Below are 23,164 nucleotides of genomic sequence, written 5' to 3' on the forward strand. Positions count from 1 at the left end.
CCACCCAGTGCCTCTGAGGAAAGCTCATAGTACCCACTCCTTTCTTTCTTTGAGTGAGTCCCAAAGGGGATACAACGAGATCTCTCTACATACTAGCAACAACAACAGCAACCACAACCACGGTTTTCCTGGTGTGATGCCCCAGGGCCCTCTGTGAGAGCGGAACCTTTCCTCCTCAGCCTCCGCTGCGCCCGGACTCTTTAAAGCGAAGGGCCTCCTCTTCCTCTTCCTCCTCGGGGAGCCATTTGGAGGAGGACGCTGGTCAGGAGCCTGGCTCTCGCCTCCTGGAAGCGGCCCTTCCTCCTCCTGCTCCTTCCCAGAAGGGGCCAGGGTCCCCCCGGTCTCCAGAGGCCAACCCTAGACCATGCTGGCTTGAGATTTTACAGGTTCTAACATTTTAGCATCCTTAGTGATGTCAGTTTTTAATAAAACGTGTTTGTGATTCTTGTTACCGATTGCTCTTAGTAAACAACACTATAAAGATCCCAAGGATTAAGATGCGATGTGAGAGCCCTGTTTAAGTATTCCAAGGGGTGGCATATTGAGGAGGGAGCAAGCTTGTTTTCTGCTGCTCCAGAGAACAGGACCCAGAACAATAGGTGCAAGCTGCAGGAAAAGAGATTCTACCTCAGCATTAGGAGGAACCTCTTGACAGTAAGAACTGTTCCACAGTGAAAGATGCTACCTCAGAGTATAGGGGAGCCTTCTTCTTTTGGGCCTTTAAAGAGAGGCTGGGTGGCCATCTCTTGGGGGTGCTTTGATTGTGAGTTCCTGCATGTCTCTTCCAACTCTGTGATTCTATACAGTGGTTCTTAATATCCACTAGGGTTTGGTCCATGGATGCGCAATCCCCATTAAATACAGTGGCAGAGCAAGGTGGTCTCCCTTGTACAAAATGGCAAAATCAAGGTCTGCTTTTTGGAATTTATATAGATTAAAAATATTGTCAAACCATGAATGCTTGACTCCATGGATAAAACTCCACAGATAATGGTGGTCTGGCTGTATTTTGTTATTTTAAAAACGTGATTTTATGCCACGTGATTTTAGAAAGTTTAATGGGTAACAGAATGTGTTTTAAACAGGTGAATTTGAATTGCAGGAAAATGTGTATCAAAAACTATAAAGTTTCAAATTGTAAATTGCAGACTAGGTGCAGGAGCAACTCAAAGCTTACAATGTAAAAACAATTCAAGGTTGTTTGTTTTTGCATAATTCTTCCAGTCGGCAGGTCAGCGTAAATCAAAATAGGGCAGTATGTATGCTGATGCTTATGAACTGGGAGTTTATAGTCCACTTCTAATCACAAACTCTTTTTTTCCTTCTATTTTGTGGAATATCAGAGGGAGTTTGGATTCTTCCATTCTGCAGAAATAAAGCAGTTTAACACCATTTTAACTTTCATGATTCAGTGATATGAAATTCTGGGGTTTGTAGTTTGTTGTGGCTTCAGAGTGCTCTGACAGCGAAGGTTAAATATCTCACAAAACTACAAGTTCAAGAATTTCATAGCATTGAGTCATGGCAGGAAAAGTGGTATCAAATTGCTTTATTTCAGCAGTGTGACAGCAAGGTCTTTAAAGGCTACTGGGATTTCATAAAACTTGTCCCAGACATTTATGCTCTGTATAGAACACATAGGAGATTATCACACTTATAAAAACCTGACTGCTTCCCAACAGGATACAGTCGGGTTGCGAGTTCCTACTGGGTATTATCAGATTTAATTTGATGCCAGTTCTGCTGGGTGATTGCAACCGAGCTGCATCCTGGGTCCCAGGTGCACTTCGCAGGCCGTTTTTCTAAGATGGCAAGCTCCTGTTTTGGAAAAATGGCCTCGGAAGCATGCCTGAGGCCTGGGATGCAGCCAGGTTTCAATCACCCGGCAGAATTGGCGGTGAATTAAGTCATAATAATATGATAATCATATAGTGATTTGCCTTGAAATGTTGTCTGTAACATGATTATTTTATCAGTATCATAGGTAGAAAACCTTGGGCGTAGAAAAATGGACGACGAACCTGAAAGAACCAAACGGTGGGAAGGAGGTTATGAAAGAACATGGTAAGCTTCTTTTTACAAATCTTTTTTTATTCTTTAAAAATGTCAGACTTAGATAGATATTATATCTTTCCATCTCTTCTTTGTTTTTAGGGAAGTGCTTAAAGAAGATGAATCTGGATCATTGAAGGCTAGTGTAGAGGATATTCTCTACAAAGCTAAGAGAAAACGGTTAGTGTGAAGATGTAATCTACTAAGAAAAAAAAATTAAGCTTCAGAATAAACTGAATTTTGGTGTGATTTTACAAAGAATGGGTTGAAATGTTGAGCTTCAATGAAATACAGTCACCCCTCCTGACTCGCGGATCTTGGTTCCATGACCTTGAAAATCCATGGAGAGGCAACCTCCGCTATTTTCAATGGGGTGTGCACCCCACACATGGGCATGCGTCCCATTCAAGCCTATGGGGCTTGAATATGTGTGAGCCTTGGTTTTGGCACCAGGGGTGGGGTCCAGAACAGATCCTCCACAAAAACAGAGGGCCAACTGTACTGTTTAGCCATGGGATACTTAATTGATGCCTTGTATGAGTTTATATAACTGATTGGATAAACACAGTATCTGAAGTTCACCATTTTAAAGCTATATAAAATATGCTCTTAGTATGGAAAATAATTTTTCTATGGGGAAAAAGCTCCCTTGTTTTCATTTTGCAAAGCAAAAGACACAGCACATAGGAAAAGGGACTGAGAGGAAGAGATAGAAGGCTAAAACAGAAAGTTCTTCTAATGACCACTGATATGGAAAAATAACAATATGACTAGGTATATCCTCAAAAACCCCACTTATCTTAAGTGACAATCATACCCAAGTTAAGGAGATTTGCTTCTGAATCGTACATAAATATAGTCATGTATGAACAATGCAATCCTAGGTATTATATTAAGTGAAGAAGTGTTAAAGTGCAGTTTGTAAAAATGCTTATGCATACTTTTATGTAAAATATCAACATTACCCTTCATTCTGTTTAGAATTCTTGGATTTAATACATATAATCTATTAAATCACAGAGTCAACAATAAAGCAACAGCTAAAGCCCATAATCATTGAGAACATGTGAAAACAGATGGTATTGCAATATGAAATGCTGTAAGAGCTAAGCAGAAACATGTTTATTTCTTAATTTTGCAGAATCTTTGAACATCATGGGCAGGTTCGACTCGGGATGGTAGGCTTTGCTTTCTTAATAGGTTATACATTTACTTTTCTGCAACAATGTATATTAAGAGTGACATATTTAAAGAAATAAGTCTAGTAGAGATGAATACTAAGGACATATTCAGCTACTTCTTTTAGCCTGAGTTTCAGTTTATGTTAGGCATATTGACAATGTGGGTGCTCAGTTGTATCAACAGTCCAGTACGTTTGCTCGGTGGTGACATCTGGCCATAGTCTGTTTCAGCCAGGTTAGGGCCGGAACAGACTGGCATAAAAAGCCATCTTCCAGATGACTTGGGGGTGTGGTTTACAGACAGCGCATGCCCCCCAAACTCCCAGAAGCTGGCTTCAGGCTGTTGGTGTTTATATGCCATTCGCCGCTGGAGTGCCTTAAAGCCAGCTTCTGGCCACAGTTGGAAAGGAAAAGCTGGCTTTTTGCCAGTGTTACTTCTTTTTCGGCTGGCAAAAAGGCAGGTTGGGATTATGGCATGTGGTTGCCGCAGCCCCAAACTGTTTCACCCTTTGATATTTTTTATTTTGTAGGAAGCTATAAATTATAAATGATATAAATGATACATGAGTAATCTAGCCAGTCATTTCCATTGTGGTCATCTGAATTCTCTAAAATGATGGTAGTTATTTTTTTTAAAAAAAATTGTTAATATTGATAGATGCATTATTTTAACTAATAATTTCAGAGAGATTATATTATACTCCAGAATTTACTGGATTGGTTTTATCTTGAGTGTATAAATAAAGATCTCCCAATACAAAACCTTGTGAGGTCCCTGTAGATGCCTGTAAATGCATCCTCCCTAGTCTCTGGCACCATGGAAATGGCTGTGTTGGAGGGACTGCACTGCTGAAGAGATGTAGGCTGGCCCCCTCTCTGCTGGCCTTTCTCTGGCAAGTAAAAAACGATTTTATACAAGCAGGCATTTGGTATATAATGCATAGCAGGGTGGTTTTTATGGAAGAGGTGGGGTTTTAGTTTGTTTTAACTTTTGTATATTTTAATGTGATTTTATATTGAGTATAGACGTTTTTAATTGTTTTGAATTTTATTGCGATTTTAAATGTTTTGTCTGTGAGCCACCTTGGGTTCCTCCAGGAGGAAAGGTGGCATATAATAAATAAATAAAGTGAATATGATGACATAAGGCTGATTTACAACATTATAATTACTGAATAGCTGCTGTTACTTACATGTTACTTACCTTCTCAAACTTGAATTTAATTTATCAGCCTTCTCATATAAGATATATTCTTTATATCCATTCTGGCATTATTGGAGGTAAAGGTTTTCTTCCCAGTATTAGAAATATCCATTTGTACTGCTGTTAATAATTGTACAGGCCCAGGATAGTGATTGCACTATCCCTTTTACATAACTACATAATTTTATTAATAGATACATCCAGTTGCAAAATATGTTGTATCTTTATATTTTCAATTTCTTTGAAAATAGGAAGCAAAATTTCTTAACAATATGGATGATCCAAGCATGTATAACTAAAGCAAATCTAAATATTTGCATCCAGTGCACCATATCTCCAGCAATTATCTGTAACTTTTAGACTAATCTTCTTGAGACTTTGTGGAGTCAGATACCATTTATGCTATAATTTATGAAAACTTTCCCTTAAGTTCTGTTATTTATTTATTTAAGATATTTATACCCTGCCCTTCAGCCCTAAAGGCTATCAGAGCGGCTTACAATTATTATTTCTAATTAGACGGTTCCCTGCCCTCAAGCTTACAATCAAAGACACATCACAAAAGGAGAAGGGAATGGTGGTGGGAAAGGGGATGAGGTCCAGTGGCTCTTCTCTCCCTCTGAGGCCTGGACCAAGGCAGATGGACTGGAGGGAGGGCTCTCTATCTTCAGGCTAGCCCTGATGGAGCTGGGCCTGCCTATTAACTCCCTTGCAGGCCGAAGGATAACAGTTATCATGGAGGGAGGGCTCTCTATCTTCAGGCTAGCCCTGATGGAGCTGGGCTTGCCTGTTCACTCCCTCGCAGGACAAAGGATAACAGTTATCATGGAGGGAGGGCTCTCTATCTTCAGGCTAGCCCTGATGGAGCTGGGCTTGCCTGTTCACTCCCTTGCAGGCTGAAGGATAACAGTTATCATGGAGGGAGGGCTCTCTATCTTCAGGCTAATCCTGATGGAGCTGGGCCTGCCTGTTCACTCCCTCGCAGGCCGAAAGATGACAGTTATCATGGAGGGATATCATGGAGTTATGACTTCATCAAAGATGTAAATTTCCAAATACATTTCCAACTACTTAAAGATGCATCTTTTTGAAAATCATTTCCCCCCTAGTTTTGCTAATGAAGTTACTTAATACACTTGCTTAATTATTCCTGAAATGTTGTCTCAGCAATTCTGCACAATATCTCAAATGTATTTTATTAACAACTAATTAACTGTATGTTCTACCTTCATATATTGAAGAAGAGATGTTTGTCCATCATAAATCTGACAATACGTTTTCACTACTTCTTCTTTAAATAGATCTAATGTTGTTAATCCTCGTGTTATTGTTTTTCCAAAGCATATTATTTAATTATCCCAGTTTATAATCTCTGAGTTGACAATTTTGTGATATTATAGTAAAATGCTAGGTGTCCTGGTCAGGAACTGAAATGGAAGCACAGCAATCCTCTGACATTATTTTAAGTAATGTTCAAAATTATACACAGACTATCTACATTACATTGATTTCAGTGAGATTCACTCCCAAAGAAGCTTGTGTTGCTTTGTAATTTCAAATTTATTTTTCTAACTATGAGAGGAATTATAGCAAAAAAGAGCTAACACCATCCCATTTTCCTGAAAATCTGTTCTAGATTCCTAGGTTAAATTCTAGAGGCAGTTTTCTCCATTAGTTTAATATTCAATGCAATTTAATAATAATACAAATATTACAATTGATTTTAATTTTCTGAATATTTTTTGTATTTCAAAATCCTTACATAGATGCGCCACCTGTATGTTGTGGTTGATGGATCAAGAACAATGGAAGACCAAGACTTAAAACCTAACAGGCTGGCTTGTACTTTAAAGGTAATTATTTTTGAAAATGTTATTTGTATTTCTTCAGGATAGGTCCAAATAGCTGTAGTGAACAGAAGAATGTCAGACTTGGCCTAGTGAGACTGAGGGTCAGACCATTGCTTGCCCGTGAAGATCAATGGCTGACTATGGACCAGCGATCTTAGTGCCCAGTGATCTCAGCTTAATATTCTACAGAGATGTAAACAGTGTACATTGCATTTTGAAGGAAGGAGTGATAACAAAGTAAAAAAAGTCATCCTAATTTCTCCTTTGAAAACAGTGAGATTACTGTTTTATGCCTTACTAGAGGTATCTTACTGCAGCTGTCTTATAAGTCAATCTGTATTCCATCTGCTCTGATTAACTGAACCAGATGGCAGTTTGATTCCAGGTTTATTCAGCAGTCCCAATAGATTCATTGAGACATAATCCACGAAAATTGTGTTTGGTATTTTAATAATCCTGAACATATCTGTCAGGAATCAGTTCCATTTATTGAGTATTAGTAAGTGTGCATAGGATTGCAACCATAAATGCTTATAGTTAAGTATGTGGACTGTGTAGAACTGAGATTAGCTCATCAGGCTACAAGGAAAAATTCCTCGCTTTTTGTAGCATTTTATCATGCCGCACAATGTGAATTAGGTTTTCATTGAATTTGCCTCAAATAATAGTAATAATCATGTTTTGGGGATTTTTGTTACTACTACTGCATATTAGAATTAGACTTGCTTCTTATTTCTGATGTGGAGAATTGTGTACCAGGGACCAGCAATGGTGTACAGACCACAACTTTGAATAATACTTTTTTAAATAATGCATATTCTTTAAAAAAAATCATTTTAAAAAATGGCTGTGAACATAACAGTAAAGCTGTTTTATATAAAACAACATTTCAGTACTAATGATTCTAACAATTTGTCTCTCTGCAGTTACTGGAATATTTTGTTGAAGAATACTTTGACCAAAATCCCATTAGTCAGGTAAGCATGCTATGCTGGAAATTAAAAAGTTCCACAAACTGTAGTTGAATCCTCTTCTGTTGAAACTAAGGGATGACACCAGAAGTCATCATTCAGAGGTGACATCTTCTAGATGTCACTCCCAATTTTGATTTTTTCCCCCTTTACTGATAGGGTCCCCTCATGCCCCCAAAGAGTCATGGAGGCAGTTTCATGGGAGGAGGGTGGAGAAATGTTCTAAGAGGGGCTAAAACAGGAGGGGACTAATATCAAAATAGGAAGTCATGAAATTCACTTCTGATTTGAAGAAAAGCAAATTTTGTCATAAATGTTTCTCAATATTCTCTGTAATGTCATCTTTAGCTGTAATCTTTAGCTGTGATCATCTTACCCTTGTACAAGGTGATTGGAGGTATACTTCACAGACCATAAGAAGCTATAGTACAGGTGGGCAAAATGTGGCCTATGGACTACATACAGCTCTCAAAACTGTTCCTACAGCCAGGACCCTTCCAGAGCTTCCCAGTATCACCCATAGTGAATTTTTTGAATGTAATTTCCCCCATGTTTTTGGGGATCACCAGAAGCAACAGTTTTCAAAAACTGTACAACCTCCAAATGCCAAATAAGCAAACCCAGATGCAGAGTTCTGGATAATTTTAGTTTGGATTTAGGTTTCACTTTTTTTTAGTGCTATGCTGGGTCCTGCGGGTGAAAAATTACCCTTCCTGACCATTTGACTCTGCTGCAGTTTTGCAGAAAGGCCCTTACAGAACATGACAAGTATGTGCCAAGCCTAGGAACAAAGTTCCTTCATGTACTGGCCCTAGAATCTTGTGCTTTGCTGCCACCTCTGTACTTCATCATATATAAATGGAATTCATATCTTAAAAAACTTCATTGCCCTTGGAATATTATAAATAGCAGATACCTTTCTTGCAGGTTGGCATTATTGTAACTAAGGGCAAAAGAGCTGAAAAACTCACTGAACTTTCAGGTATGGAAAAATGTTTCTTCAGTTCTTTCTGGATAGACCAGGATTTCTTTATCTGCGTTATCCACCCATTATTTCTGACTCAAATAATACAGGTTGAGTATCCCTTATTTAGAAATCTGAAATCCTCCAAAACTATCACAGATTGTAGTTTCAGATTGTAACTGAGATAGTGACACCTTTGCTTTCTGATGTTTCAGTGTACATAAACTTGGTTTCATGCACTTCAGGCTATTTGTATAAGGTATATATGAACCATAAATGAATTCCCTGTTTAGGATCCCATTTCCACAACATCTGATTATGTATATGCAAATATTCCAAAATCCAAATCCAAAACACTTCTGGTCCTGAGCATTTTGGATAAGGGATACTCAACTTGGGTAGATGTTCGATATTGCTTCAATATGCTGTTGTTGTTGTTACATTTATTTGTATCTCACCTTTCTCCCAATAATGAGACTCAAAGTGGTTAAGAATGTATTTAAAGACAATGTAAAGACTATACAAAAACTTCAGTAAAACTGTAAATGTAAAAGTTATTTAAAGCAATTAAACAATTGATAAATGTAAAAACATTAAAATTAATTAAAGGACTATGTATAAATCTTAAAACATTACTGTACAGCATTAAATGACACACACACACACACACACACGTTTCTAAAAGCCTAACAGGATAACATGTTTTAATTTGCTGATAGGAGAAGAGCAAGGATGGAGCTATACTGGCCACCCTAGGGAGGGAATTCCAAAGTCTCATAGTTAATGAGAAGGTCCTTTCCTTTGTTCCCACCAAAAAAGCTTGAGGAGCTGGTGGGACAGAGAGAATAGCCTCTTTCAAAGACCTCAGAGCTCAAATGGGGAGATACAATCCAAATAACCTGTACCTAAGCCATTTAAAAAAGTAATTAAAACTGCAACTGAAGTTTATGAAGAGTTTTTTGGATGCAATAGCTGTTTTCAAGAGAACGTTCTTTTTAGTTTTCAGCAATATAAAAATAAAACATAACTTGAAATCTCCTCCTTAAACTCAGTCTGCCTTGTTCAAAAGAAATTGCTTTCTTCAGGCCAGAACTTAGTAGCAGTGAGGGAGATGGTGCTGATTGGCTGGTACACATGACTTCACAAACGTCCTCAGATCAGGTTTTCCAATTTTTTTTAAAAAAATGTGCTTTTATTCAAATAAAAGGATGAATTAACTTTCAATTATGTAAATGTACAAGCAGCATTTTAAAAAACTCAGTCTGCATGGAACTTGTTGGGAGTAGTAAGACTGATGAATGACCATCCAGTTCACTGATCCATGTGACTACCAGTTGTGTTGTGAAAGTTGCAGGCTTGTTCTTCAGAATAAAGGGCACATCTGCTCTTGATTTTTATGCTGTTGTTATATGCTGTCCTAAGTCATAGAAATGATGCAGATTCCAGGTGTTGGTACTTTATTTATCCTAAATGTTTGTGATATTAGACTTATTGGGCATTGGGCACTAGTCAGGAAAAGGCTAGGCATAAGTACATGACTGTGCTGTCTAATAATAATACTTATTTATTTATACCCCGCTATTCAGCCAAGGCTATCAGAGCCATTTACAATTTGTTAATTAGACATTTCCCTACCCTCAGGCTTACAATCTAAAAAAGATAAGACACAAAAGGAGAAGGGAATGACAGTAGGGAAGGGGAAAAGTCCAGCAGATCTGCTCTCCCTCGGAGGCCTGTTGGAGCTGGCTTGCCTTCCTCTCCCTCAAGATGATGGATGGTGGTATAAATAGGAGTGCATGGCAGATATTTACTGGGAATTTTCATCTGTGTCTTAATGATGTGTCTGTAAAAGAGAGATTTCAGGAAGCTTGATTTCTGGGACACACTGTTCCCTTGGTGACATTCTCGGCATTTGTTTCACTTGTCAGGCTAGACTGCGATACCTCAGGCTTATGCCTTTCCTTTATGTCTGTCTGCCATTTATGATGCTAGAAAGATCTTTTTTCCTGGACAGTTGTTTCTTTTAACTTCAGATGTGTTCTGCTTGGTCTATATGATAATGGGTGAATTTTTCCCAAAGGGAATTCAAGAAAACACACAACTGCTCTGAAAAAAGCTGTGGATATGACCTGCCTAGGAGAGCCTTCCCTATATAATGCCTTAAATTTGGCCATGCAGACATTAAAGTAAGTACATACTAGAAACGTCTTTTTTAAATAACAAACAGTACTTGTTTGTTTGATTGAAATCACCCTTTAAAAAAGAAAAGAACATAGCAGAATGATTTATTAAAAAACTGTTACGTTTCAGTATCAATATATGGTTTCAGGGGGCCTCACACAAGCACTATGGTTCCTTCCTTTCAATTTTAGCAGTAAGCTATGGTTTGATGTTACATCTGAACTGTTAAAACACTAGTTTATCTGCAAATGAGAAAAGAAATGGTGGTTTGTTCCTGCTGGATTTTTCCTCATTGGTATTCTAAAAATTAAAAATGTAAAAGAACTCAAAACAGGCTGCAAAATTATTCTGATTACTAACATGCTATCTACCATTGAGAGATAACTTAAAGCCCATGTGATTTGTTTCCGTTTTGCTTTGAACAGCTTTGTTTGAACTTCTAAAACAGTGAACACAAACATGCACATACATGGATGCATGCACCCATAGTCTCTGCTTATGCTGTGCGTGCATGTGCATAAATATATGTGTGCAGTCTTGTCTTTGTGCATCAAAGGCTTGAATGTGTTTCTGTCACATAAGATGGAATTTAATTGTAATTAATCTCACCACAGTTTGTGATGAATAACAGAGCATATTGCTTGTCTACCATGTGTAACCAACCAATCACATCCTTAGGCATGTTGAGAAGTTCATCTGAGGGGGGAAATAAAAGAAGAGTCTGACTGTTTGAATAGATGTGTTTTGTTTAGTTTAGGAAGGAGCTGGTAGTGGAATGTGTGAAGTGAATGAAGGAGGGAGGTGAGTGTTTTGGGAGGTGTAAAGTAGATATAAATTGTAACTTTGAAAAATGTTGTGAGTTAGCATTTATGTTTGATGTTCTGAAACAGCCTTTTGTTCATTAAACTGAACAAACTGCTTTGAGGGGTGTGAGAGTATCAAATATGCACACACAAACTCGAGCCCACAGAAAACATATGTTTTAGTGCTTTGCACCTTAGGTCCCCTAAGTAATAAACCCAGGGCTTGTTAACGTGTAATAGATGATCTGTCACACAGTAGATATACAGAATAAACTTAATGTATATCATTCATTCAGGGAACTTCTAACTAATAAATAAATACATAACATTACTCTCTACAGGCATATGCCAGGACACACAAGCCGAGAGGTTTTAGTAATATTCAGCAGCCTGACGACATGTGATCCCTCCAATATATATGATCTTATTAAGGTATGAAAATGATTTGATTTGTTTGTTTTTAATATTTGAAAATGCTAAATGAGTGCTGGACTCATTTGACACATAGAATAAGTTAGAGAATCAGATTGATTAGAGTGAATATTTCGCACAAATATTGGAATTTCTTGTGTCTTACAGTTACATGTTTTCTCATTGCATATTTTTTATCTTTTTTGTGCACAGTGTTTAAAGGCACTTAAGATCAGAGTTTCTGTTATTGGCCTCTCTGCTGAAGTTCGAGTTTGCACTGTACTTGCCCGGGAAACTGGTGGTATGTATGTCTATAGACAAAGAGTGAGTCTCAACACACACACTATTCCTTACATATTGAAAATGTAGGGCATTCGGTGGATGTGTGTTGAAACAATTTCCATTATGTTATTTATTTACTTATAAAATGTATATCTTATCCATTAATACTTGCATAAGCCCAGGATAAGTTACATTATACAATTTACAGGAATTGTTAAGTCCAAAAACAACAATTGAACCATCCATTATCTCAGTTAGCGCATAGGCCCACCAAACTATCATTTTTTTTTATATAAAATATATATATGGTATGCAAACTAACAAGTGTTGCCACCAGTGTAACCTAGGAGGAGACTGTTCTGCAGCTGAAGTATTAGAAGATCCTGTTATACAATCTGGAATCATTGACATTGCTAATTAATCTCTGCAACTTTTCTCAGTTCATGAGCATGATATTATAGGGAATTTTGGGCTGGCATCCTGTTGAACAGTTACAAATGCATAAGCTAGATTTATGCATTCATAAGTGTTTGGTATTCATGTTGACAATCACAAATGCTGCTCCAGACCTGTCTTAACAGCCAGCAGTCACACTGAGATATCAAAGTTCTGCTGGCCATCAGGGTGCAACACACGGTGCCAGCAGTCTGCAGTATGATTCCAATCATGTTGTACTGCAGATCGCGGTGGAAGGGTGCTGGAAACATTATCTTGTTGCATCCCAATTAATGGTAAATAAAGTGATTAGAAAATCAGAAACTTAAAACTTATCTTTAAGTTAAATGTGTTTATATATAATATGTACAAAATAGTAATCAGGGATAGTTAATTTTTATATAGTCTATACAAACAGTACAGTCAGATTTAGCCAGATGCTTTTTCCCATCAAAGCAATTTTATCTCTTTTGGTTTGTGATGGAGTTAATACAGACCTTTTCTTTTCACATTTTAACCACTCCAATTGTTGTATGGCCATATTGTCCATTAGCCTTGTAAATAACTCCATAAACTAGTAGACAATAAAAAAGTTTTACTAGCTTACCTGCCCCCATATACCTGTGCTAGTCAAGTATGGCCCAAAACAACAGAAAAGAATCACTTGCTTTTGTTGACTTTTTTTGCTTGGCCATTTTTAGGTTTATTCATCACAGTCAATCATGTGAGAACTTATTTACATGCTTTCTCTCAGTTGATTTAATTTCTCTTTCTTTTTTGTTTGTGTGGTAGGAACTTATCATGTCATTTTAGATGAAAGTCATTATAGAGAACTATTGATGCACCATGTCAGTCCGCCACCTGCAACTTCAGGTTCTGAAAGCTCCCTTATTCGAATGGGTAAACATTTTTACTTTATGTAGCACATTGGTATTGACTGTTTTAATTATTTAAAACTGCACAAAGCATTTTTCATTCTGTGATCCAGTTCTCATTGAGTGGATCATAATGAACCTCAACCTTGTTTCCTCTTTCCCTGTTTGCTGCAAAGCTATAGGAAGCAGGTCAGATGTATTCACCGCTGTTTTACCTTAATAGTAGTTTAGCAATTATCTGAGTTCCAAACTTTGGTTAATCTTAACCGTGGTTTGTTGAGGCAAGCCAGCTTTGTAAATTCAGTTTTAAAATTGACTGATTTCAACAAATTATAATTAAAAATCAATGTAAGCCTGTTTGGGTATCACAATAAGCTGTTGTTAAACAAAACTGAAGATTAACACTCGCTACACATCCAAACTCTTCAAGGTCAAAGTGGAAAAGTCAAGGATCTGAAGGCCCTTGTGGCTCATTTTCATAGCATTAACCTATTAATAGCATTACATCTGAATTTACTCTTTTTGTTCCTTGCTTAATACTAAACTCCACAAAACATATTCAGATGTAGTCTCCTTTGTGGAGTTTGGATTTGGTTTTACCAAACTCCACAATGAAACATATTTGACTTACAATTACATTTGCATGTTATGGCTGCAAATAGCAAAATTTCTTTCTTACTGTTCTGAGTACTTTGATGTACTTGACAGTTGTGCGAAGAATCTGTAGAATGTATAAAAACAGAAAGCACTTGTTAAATGGCAACTGGCTTGTTCCCTTATCACAAGAGAGAAATTGGACTTGCTAGAAAGATGACTGGCCTTACTGTGAACCTCAAATACAGAGTTATGGGTTTTCTTGCACTTCTGCTTTCAATGTGCCATGTCAAGATTACAAGGAGCCAGGGAGTACCATATCTCAGGTATGTAAAAGTAAGAGTAATCACTGTAAAGAAAATAGCATATGTATGTGTTTATAATCATTTATGGATTTGCCGAAACTAAGGGATAGAAATTGTCTTCCTGACCTTAGGGGATTGTGATCCAGAGTACAATATTTAAATGTAAACAAGGAACAGTACTTTTTTAGAAAAAAAGAAATTAAAATTGCTCAAAATTGTGTTTGCAGTCTTTTTTCTTTTTTCCCCCTTAGGCTTTCCTCAGCATACTGTTACATCTTTGGCTGATCAGGATGCAAAACCATCTTATAGCATGGCGTAAGTGGAGCGTGGCTATGTTCAGTAGTTATGTAATACACTAGTAGCCTATGGTTTCTTTGAATTCTTTTATTCAGCAGTTCAGGGGCATATGAGCTAGACTCTTGAATCCCAAATGTACAGCTTTCATCAGCAGAACAATGAAAGTGTGAATCAAATTATTTCTTGTGAAATCTGAATGGGCTGTCGTAAAATAACACTGTGGAAATATTTTTTTAAAAAATGTGTGTAACATTTTTACCCATGCAAATATGCTCTTCTTTATAGGCACCTGGAAAATAGCAATGACCCAGGTCTTACATTGGGAGGATACTTCTGCCCCCAGTGTAGAGCCAAATATTGTGAACTTCCTGTGGAATGCAAAGTTTGTGGTGAGTTAACATATATATGTATTTGGTTACTCTAATGGAGCCTAATGGGGGTTACCCAAAGGAAAACCACTAATTTTAGTAGCAGAAAAGAAAACCATATCACTTTATTCTTGAACAAGGTGGTATTGGAGCATAGTAGTTATTCTAAAGCAGTGGTTCTCAACTTTTAGCTCTTCTAATGTTTTGGACTTCAACTCCCAGAAGTCCCAGCCAGTTTGCCCACGTGATCAGGAATTTTGGGAGCTGAAGTCCAAAATACCTGGAGGACCACTGCTCTAAAGTATATCTACTTGTGTAGAGTCTTTTGTAATACTTGTATTATACTTATATGGCAGTTCTCCATCTTTCACAAATGCATCATGTTCAGTGCAGGATGCAGTGGCTCAAGTGGATGATTGCAAGATCTCCAGGTTGGCAGTTCGAGGCCCAGTTGCTGTATCATGGTGTGAGCTCCCAATACTAGTCCCAGTTTCTGCTAACCTAGCAGTTTAAAATCATGCAAAAGCAAGTAGATAGATAGGTACCACATTGGTGGGAAGGTAACAGTGTTCTGTGCAGTCATGCTGGCCACATGGCCCAGAAGTAGTCTCTGACAACATAGGCTCTTTGGCTTGGTAACGGAGATGAGCACTGCCCCCTCTCAGTTGTGGTGCCACCGATCACATCTATCTAGAAATTACACCTTTTGATTAATTTTTTTTTAGATTAAACACAGGTGTGTGGGATGAGCTATGATTATTCAGTCATTAGACAAGGGCAATTTGCACATTCAGAGAAACACTATTTCTACTGTTCTTCATATACAGTGTGCCCTTGCCTTACGCGGGGGATCCATTCCACTTATGCTTGAGCCTCATTGAAAATAATGGGACCTGTGTGTGGCAGCATGAGGTATGTACGCCATTTGCTATTTCTTGCATGACTTTCGGCGTAAGCTGAAAGCCGCATATAACACATGTGCGTATGATGGGGGCACACTGTATTTCTGGCATTCAAATTAAGATCCAGAGCTAAGCCCTTTTCTTTTCCAAAATTATCCAGAGAAGAGTTTTTTTCATTTTTAAAGAACAATTTATGGAAAGATAGCTGAAATATCAGTAATAGGGTAATAAGTGAAAGCCACTGTTAATAGAATGTTTGTGATTTTTTTCCTTCAAGAATGCTTTATAAATACTCTTGTATTTTTTAGGTCTTACGTTAGTATCTGCACCCCATCTGGCTCGATCTTACCATCATCTTTTTCCTTTGGATGCCTTTCAGGAGGTCCTTCTGGAAGAGTATACAGGAGAACGGTGAGTAAGAGATGTCTGATAAGAATAATCAGCCTCAATTTGGTATGATAGCCTCAGTTTAGACATCTTAGCTTCCAGGGAGAGTTTGGGCTTGATCTGTTCCAGGACCCATTTGTCTTGGCTGTCCATGGTATCCTCAGCAGTCTTCTCCAGCACCACATCTCAAATGAGTTGATTTTCTATCAGCTTTCTTCACTGTCCAGCTCTCACAACCGTACATGGTGATTGGGTACATGATGATGTGTTATTATTTCACTTACAGAAATTTAATTTTAATTAAATTAAGACACAGGGGCTCAGGGTTCATGTGGAGCAAGCATTTTACAACTTTCTCTAACATAATTTTGTAAATATCTCTTTAAATAGCTATTGTCAAGGATGCCAAGGAGAAATCAAGGATCAATATGTAAGTCTTCAGTATACAACCTAAAATCTGTGAAACCTATAACCTCTTTCTGTTAAAGATATCCATAAAAACAAATCCCTGAAGATTGTGAAAATGTTAATCTGTAATCACATTTATTCTTCAGTCCATAGGTCATATGGGATCATATCAGTTTAATACACAAAGTGATGCTTTGGTTAAAAAAATGATGTTTAATATGTGGGTTGTTGGTTGAACCAATAAAAACAAAGGTTCTATCTGTGGACAGTTGATTTTAAAGTGTTCACTTTTACTGCTTCAAAATCACTGGGATTTTGATATGAAATATTCTTTAGGTACTCTTTATATTATTGACTCCCTCAAAGGAAATTGTTACATATTTCTTGATTTCCCCAATATTATAAGTAACGAATATTCCTAAGGCAATTGTGGAATAGCATCTACTTTTGCAGAAGACTTGCAGAGACAAATCACTGTAGATGATGACCCACTTAGGTGGAGCGGAAACTCCTGGGTTTTTTAGCATGGGAACATTTCTGCAAATATCATGAAAGCATATAATCTGATCCTCTACTGCAGAAACTCAACTACTAACTGTATTTCCATGCCTCCCTGTTGACTTACTGATGTCTACTGGGATACTTGTATATTTTACCTAGCATTGTATTGGTCCTATTGTCTGCAGGCACACAGATGACCTGCTGAGTATTCGTTGGATTCTATGTACTGAAAAAAGCAGATTTTTTCAGAGTTCTAAGTCAGCCCGCCCCCCACTTAATGGTCATCCGGGTAGCTCAGGTGTATCTCATTTTCTGTAGATTCGTCCTTTGCACCAGTACAAAATGAGTTTCCATCCAGTATTTCATTTCCCTTTGTCCTCCTTCTGTAGGAGAAAATGACAAAAGTAGCCAAAGACAGTCATGTATGTGCACCTGGTGGGTAGGTGCGTCGGTCTACCTTGCCTGCTCTGGCTTCACCCACTATTAGAATAAACATTTTACAAGCTTCCAGCCAACGAAATACATTTGTCAGCACCACCAAGTTGTCATCACCATAAAAATGATCTCTGCCCCAGTGCATTGAGTCAGATGTCTGTGCTGTGGAGCTTATTTCATAATCATAACTAGTACATTTGCAGTAATCAAGCTAAGCTATACTTTGTAAGAGAATGTTGATCTATTGAGTTTGCTCAGTCACAAAAATGCTTCATTCTGTTGCTTGTGGAAGAGAGGGAGAATTTGCAGGAACATATTTATGCAATCAGAGTATGTCTGTCATGTTACACATTCAAACAATATGTGTGTGTGTGTACACACTTTGAGTGTGTAACATGACATACATTATATATATATATATATATATATATATATCTTATTTTGAGAATAAAAAATGTTTCACACACTTTTATAAATATGTAAACTTTTTTACAAGCACATCGGTGCATGCATTAGAGTACTGCATCCACTCACTCACAAACTATAAGGTTGCGAGTTCAATACCATCTCAGGGGTTCAAGCTTGATTCAGGCTTGCATCCTTACCCAGATTGTTGGGGGCAATTGGCTTATACTTTGTAAACTGCTTAGGGAGTGCTTAAGTGCACTGATATTTATAGAAATTTACTTGCTATTGCCAACTGTCTTGGTGTGTTGTTTTTATGTGCCTTCAAGTCATTAGCTTACCCACAGGCACACATTGTGATTGACTAATATGGGGCAGGGAGATCCACGGGAGATCCAGTCCATGGATGGCTAGTCTGCTTATACAGCGGACCCACTATATTATTATTTTAATGTATTATTTAACATTTGACATAGACACCCTGAGAGGTTTTAGGTGCTAACAGATTGAAGCAACAATAAACCCAAACAAACATAATAAAACAGAAGAACAGCATAGAAAACATGATAAAATAAAATAATACAGCTCACTTCAAAAGCTGCCCTTGCCACATTGTCAGGCATACAGAATACATTCAGATACATGTGCTGACTGTTTATGACTGTTTTTCTTTTTAAAAGACCCCAAAAAGACCAGCCAGAAGAATGTGGATGCCACTGTTTCAGGGCCACTTCCAAAAAAGTCTTTATCCCTTATGCCATCTTGCAGTCTTAAAAACAGGTCTTGGGAAACAATGGATGAGATTCAACATAGTAAACCTATTTTAAATTTCATTGATATACTCAAAGCAGCAATCATTTTATTGCTTTTATCTGCTGTGATGTCACTATGATATTTCAATTTTTTTTTCCAGGTCTACATTTGTAAAGCTTGCCACAGCTGCTTTTGTGTGGAATGTGATATTTTTGCTCATGATACGCTGCACTGCTGTCCAGGCTGCATTCACAAACAACCTACCGGTACTCCTTCCTCTGTGTGATGTCATCCATTTCAGCATCACTTCTTGCTACATTCATAAGGATTTAGTATCCACTTAACTGCTTTGTGAAGGCCTTTGGTGAAGGAGGTTAAAGATGAGGAAGAGCACCTAGCTATATGCTATGTAAATATTATTTTTACACCCTTTCTGGAATAATTGTGCTTGTGCACTGTTACTTGCATTTATAACATGTTTTTGAAGAATTTAATTGCCTTTGTAATTGCCATTTTGTATTTCTGAATACAAAAGGGACAAAATGGATATGAAAGGGTTCAACTAGGGATGTGTACATATATACAAGATTTGTTTGTGTGTTCACCTACACCCACACATAGATAACTTTTTAGAAAGTTTAAGGTTGCAGCAAAGCTACAGTGCTAAGCACATAAAAGTAACTTTAACTGAAGTCAGCAGAACATATCATTTGAACCATATGTCTTGGATCAGAAAGGATGCAGCTTCTGTGGTAAACACTTTGTACCTTAATTCTCATAGTAGAGCTGCTTCTCTCTTCTCTTCAGTTTAAGCAGATCTTGACAATGATGCCAAGTGATGTGACAATAAACAGTTTTACTGTGCAGTATGTTTGCCTGTAAGAATCATAACAGGTTTAAGACAGAAGATAATTTTTTTAAGTTAAATTGGTTTTTGGTTCATTAGGTAAATGATGGGACTGTACCATACAAAGTATATTATTATTATTATTATTATTATTATTATTATTATTATTATTATTAAGCTTTATTTATATAGTACTGTAAATTTACACAGCACTATACATACAATCTTTTAATTAGATGGTTCCCTGCCCTCAGGCTTACAATCTAAGAAGACATGACACAAAAGAGGAAGGGAGTGGAGGAGGGAGCCAGATGCCTTCTGGGAAGGGCTCAGTTCCTTTGGGGAGGCTTGATGGGATTGGCCTACCTTCTCTTTCCCTCAGAAGCCAGAATGGAGCCGGATGCCTTCTGGGAAGGACTCGGTTCCTTTGGGGAGGCCTGATGGGATTGGCCCACCCCTCTCTCCCTCAGAAGCTCTGTCTTTTGTGGTGTAATGGATTTTCTTATTAAAAATGCAAAAAGAAATATCTTGCAATCAAAATCAGTAGGATCATGGAATACTGTATGGGACTTCACTGTGTAGGGCATTCCAAAAAGTGTTCTAAGATGCAACTTTTAACAAGAAACTAAGGCATCATTTATTTGAGAGAAAAGCCTGGTTCTCACATCTCAGTCATATTTTAGGAGTTGGATGAAATGTTACTTCTGTATATGTGTTACATATATCCTAATGGAGAGACTAAGAAGACCTGATTACTTATCTTGGTTCTCATTTTTTAAATAAAATGCATGCTGTTATCTAGGTTTATCTCCTGTATGGGAAAGGGAGTGTAGAGAAGGCACCTTTTAAAAATCCAATCAAATATTTTGTATGAACAGGAAAAAAAACCTTATATATACAGTTGACCCTCCATATCCACAGTTTAAAAATATTTAAAAAAAAATAAATTCCAGAAAGCAAGACTTGATTTTGTCACTTTATATAAGGGACACCATTTTACTACACCACTGTATGTAATGGGAGTTGAACATCCATGAATTTTGGTATCCACAGAGGTTCGTGGAACCAAACCCCAGCAGATACCAAGGGTCCACTGCACTTTCTTTCATTAACATTGGGCTATGAATAAGCATGCCCATAGAAGAGTTTCCATGCACTCAAAAGACTGTATACTGTTCTCCCTACCCCTTGGCCATTTAGTAAAAGTTCCCTATGCCATATTATCAGTTGTTTTTGGAATAGTTTCAGAAACGTCCAGGAGTGTGTCTTTCCCCCCCCAAAAAAATAGAAACATAAGGCATTTTTGCACACTGAAGCTACTATTAAAATTAATGAAATTAAATCTGGTGCTGTGGCTCTTTGAATTACAAATTTAGTAGAATGCAAAGGAATCTTGTAACGCTTTTGAGACTAACTCATCAAAAGAAGTTGTAGCATAATCTTTCATAGACTTGGTCTACTTCCTCAGTTATTTGGTTACTTTATTTAGAGTTTCTGAGACTTAGAATCATAGAGTTGGAAGACACAGCAAGGGCCATCTAGTCCAACCCCCTGCTATGCAGGAAATCCAAATCAAAGCATCCCCGACAGATGGCCATCCAGCCAAAGACCTCCAAGGAAAGAGACTCCACTACACTCCAAGGGAGTGTGTTCCACTGTCAGACAGCCCTTACTGTCAGGAAGTTCTTCCTAATGTTGAGGTGGAATCTCTTTTCCTGCAGCTTGGAGACTAAGGATAGGTTGGCAGAAAAAAAAGAAGCAAGGGAGATGTGGACAGCTGTAATGGAGCAGAGATTAAAAGCTGTGGTAGAATTACAAGCAATTAGGCCTAGTAAATCACACTTGTTAACACATGAAGCTTCAGAGCATATGTAGAATACTATCCACACAATTTCTCACAGCCGAGAAGACTCTTTAATATGAGAAGCTGATGTCAAGGAGTCACATTTTCAGAATAGTTTAGGATTTTGTTTCTTAAAAAACAATTTCACCTGGATGCTTTGAGACTTTTGCTCAAAATGATATGAAATAGTGTAAATAAAACCTGGAGGGCTACACAGATTGGAAAACCAGAGTGATGATGTAAATATACACTAAAGGATGCCTAAGCAGAGTCTTGGGTGAGCTGATGCTAGAAACGTGTTCCTTCAGAAAATGGCTCTTCAGAAGAACAAACTGTAATATATCATAAGCAAGAATATACCGTTGCAAGAGTCGCAAGACATAAAAGAAGGGGAAATCCCAGTAAAGGGTGGAAAAGGAATGAGCTACTCCTTTGTTTCTATTATTTATTTGAGTATAATTTTGTCAGTTTATGATACTAAATTACAACAAGAAGATTTGATGCTTATCCAGCCTGCCCAAACATATCAGGGGTTGTTAGTTTTTACTGCTGCACTTTTTCCAAGATCAAAATTTTATTTTGCTAATTACAAGATGTTTCAGGTTTTTCTGCTCCTTCCTCATTCTTTTTATTCCTACCAACTGGATGCCTTTTTAAAAAAAGGTGATAATTTTCAGTGCGTCTGTGGGCGAGTGATGTTCAATATGGGTGGGTCTGGTATCTGGTCCATTCACCCTCTCTATGTTTACCAGACATTCTTCCATGATTTCCTCCTGCCCCTGCCCCCGTTTTTATTTTTTTGGCATCTGTCTGCAGCATTATCACTATATCAATAAGATCCAGTGATGCTTTTTCTGTCCTGGGATGAGATCATTCTCTACCCACATATGAAACCACTCTAAGCATGTATAAGAGATCATGACCCAGAATCATATGCTCAGCTCTGAAACACCACAAACAACCAGGTTTGTGACAACCCCTATTTCATTCTTCCTGACAGACTCTCTTTCATTCCCATCACACATGCCTCATATTTTAATTTGTATGTTTATATGATGTGTCTGTGTGTACATGGATATGTCTGAAGAAAAATAGACAAGAGAGAGAAAATTGGGGGAGAGATGCCTGTCAGCACAGCAAAAACAGCACTGCTGTTATGCAATAGGGAGATTATTGAATAACTTCAAAATGAAAAGGTTTCACTTAGCGCAAAATGAGGCCGAGATTCTGCATTTAATTTCATTTTTAAAGAGTGGATGTAGAAAAGGGAAGAAAGCAACATGCTGTGACCTGAAATGGAGCAGTCTGAATTGACACTACTCCTCAGTCTGGATGGCTTTTTAAAGAATGAAATTGTCTGCTTTTACTTCTGTACCAGCAAAAGGCAGTGAAATGTTTTTGTTGTAGGAATTCAGTAAAGTAATTTCCCCACAATGCTTGACAAACAGCACTTATTAGCAGTTGCATCACACTAAAAAAAACACAACACTTCCCCATGCCTTATGTTCACCAAAATTCTTGAGTCCGAAGTTCAGAGTATTTCACTTCCTCCTTCCTGGAAAGGAAACTTTTATCAGTTGTTTCTAATTGCTGGGAAAGACTCTTTTTGTTTTGGATTCATTTTTGTACATTTTGTCATTGGGTCAAGAATCTGGAAAAAGGTAAGTTCCAGTCCTAAACCTGTTCTCTTTGTTGAGTATCTAGTATTGCAATTATGTTTGTGTGCTGCCTTTCTTCAGCACATATTCTCATTACCAGTGGTTTAACTATATTGTTGTGTGCTTTCAAGGCGTTTCTGACTTAATGGCGACCCTAAAGCAAACCTATCGGGGTTTTCTTGGCAAGATATGCTCAGAGGAGGTCTGCCGTTGCCTTCCCCAGAGACTGAGAGCTTGGGACTTGCAGGGAGG

The 23,164-nt window shown here is 37.7% G+C and overlaps 1 protein-coding gene across 4 annotated transcripts; it reads left to right on the forward strand.

The window, feature by feature from the left end:
• The first annotated feature begins 259 nt into the window (after positions 1-259).
• On the forward strand, positions 260-19,935 carry GTF2H2 (general transcription factor IIH subunit 2). Of its 4 annotated transcripts, none has more exons than XM_089493919.1 (16): positions 260-386; positions 1,977-2,064; positions 2,155-2,232; positions 3,194-3,230; positions 6,204-6,290; positions 7,214-7,264; positions 8,186-8,240; positions 10,303-10,408; positions 11,548-11,638; positions 11,831-11,918; positions 13,127-13,234; positions 14,360-14,423; positions 14,691-14,794; positions 15,984-16,086; positions 16,453-16,492; positions 18,725-19,935. In XM_089493919.1, exons 2-16 carry the CDS (start codon positions 2,009-2,011, stop codon positions 18,848-18,850), a joined length of 1,194 nt encoding a protein of 397 aa, XP_089350045.1. In that variant the 5' UTR covers positions 260-386; positions 1,977-2,008; the 3' UTR covers positions 18,851-19,935. The 4 variants fall into 4 exon arrangements, with proteins under 4 accessions (XP_089350045.1, XP_089350050.1, XP_089350054.1 ...); XM_089493924.1 differs by lacking the exon at positions 260-386 and adding an exon at positions 393-654; XM_089493928.1 differs by lacking the exon at positions 260-386 and adding an exon at positions 748-763.
• Positions 19,936-23,164: the final 3,229 nt, after the last annotated feature.

The sequence above is a fragment of the Sceloporus occidentalis genome, unplaced genomic scaffold (assembly GCF_023333645.1).
Source record: "Sceloporus occidentalis isolate IW3139 unplaced genomic scaffold, rSceOcc1.0.p SCAF_1, whole genome shotgun sequence".
In the NCBI taxonomy this organism is placed as follows: domain Eukaryota; kingdom Metazoa; phylum Chordata; class Lepidosauria; order Squamata; family Phrynosomatidae; genus Sceloporus; species Sceloporus occidentalis.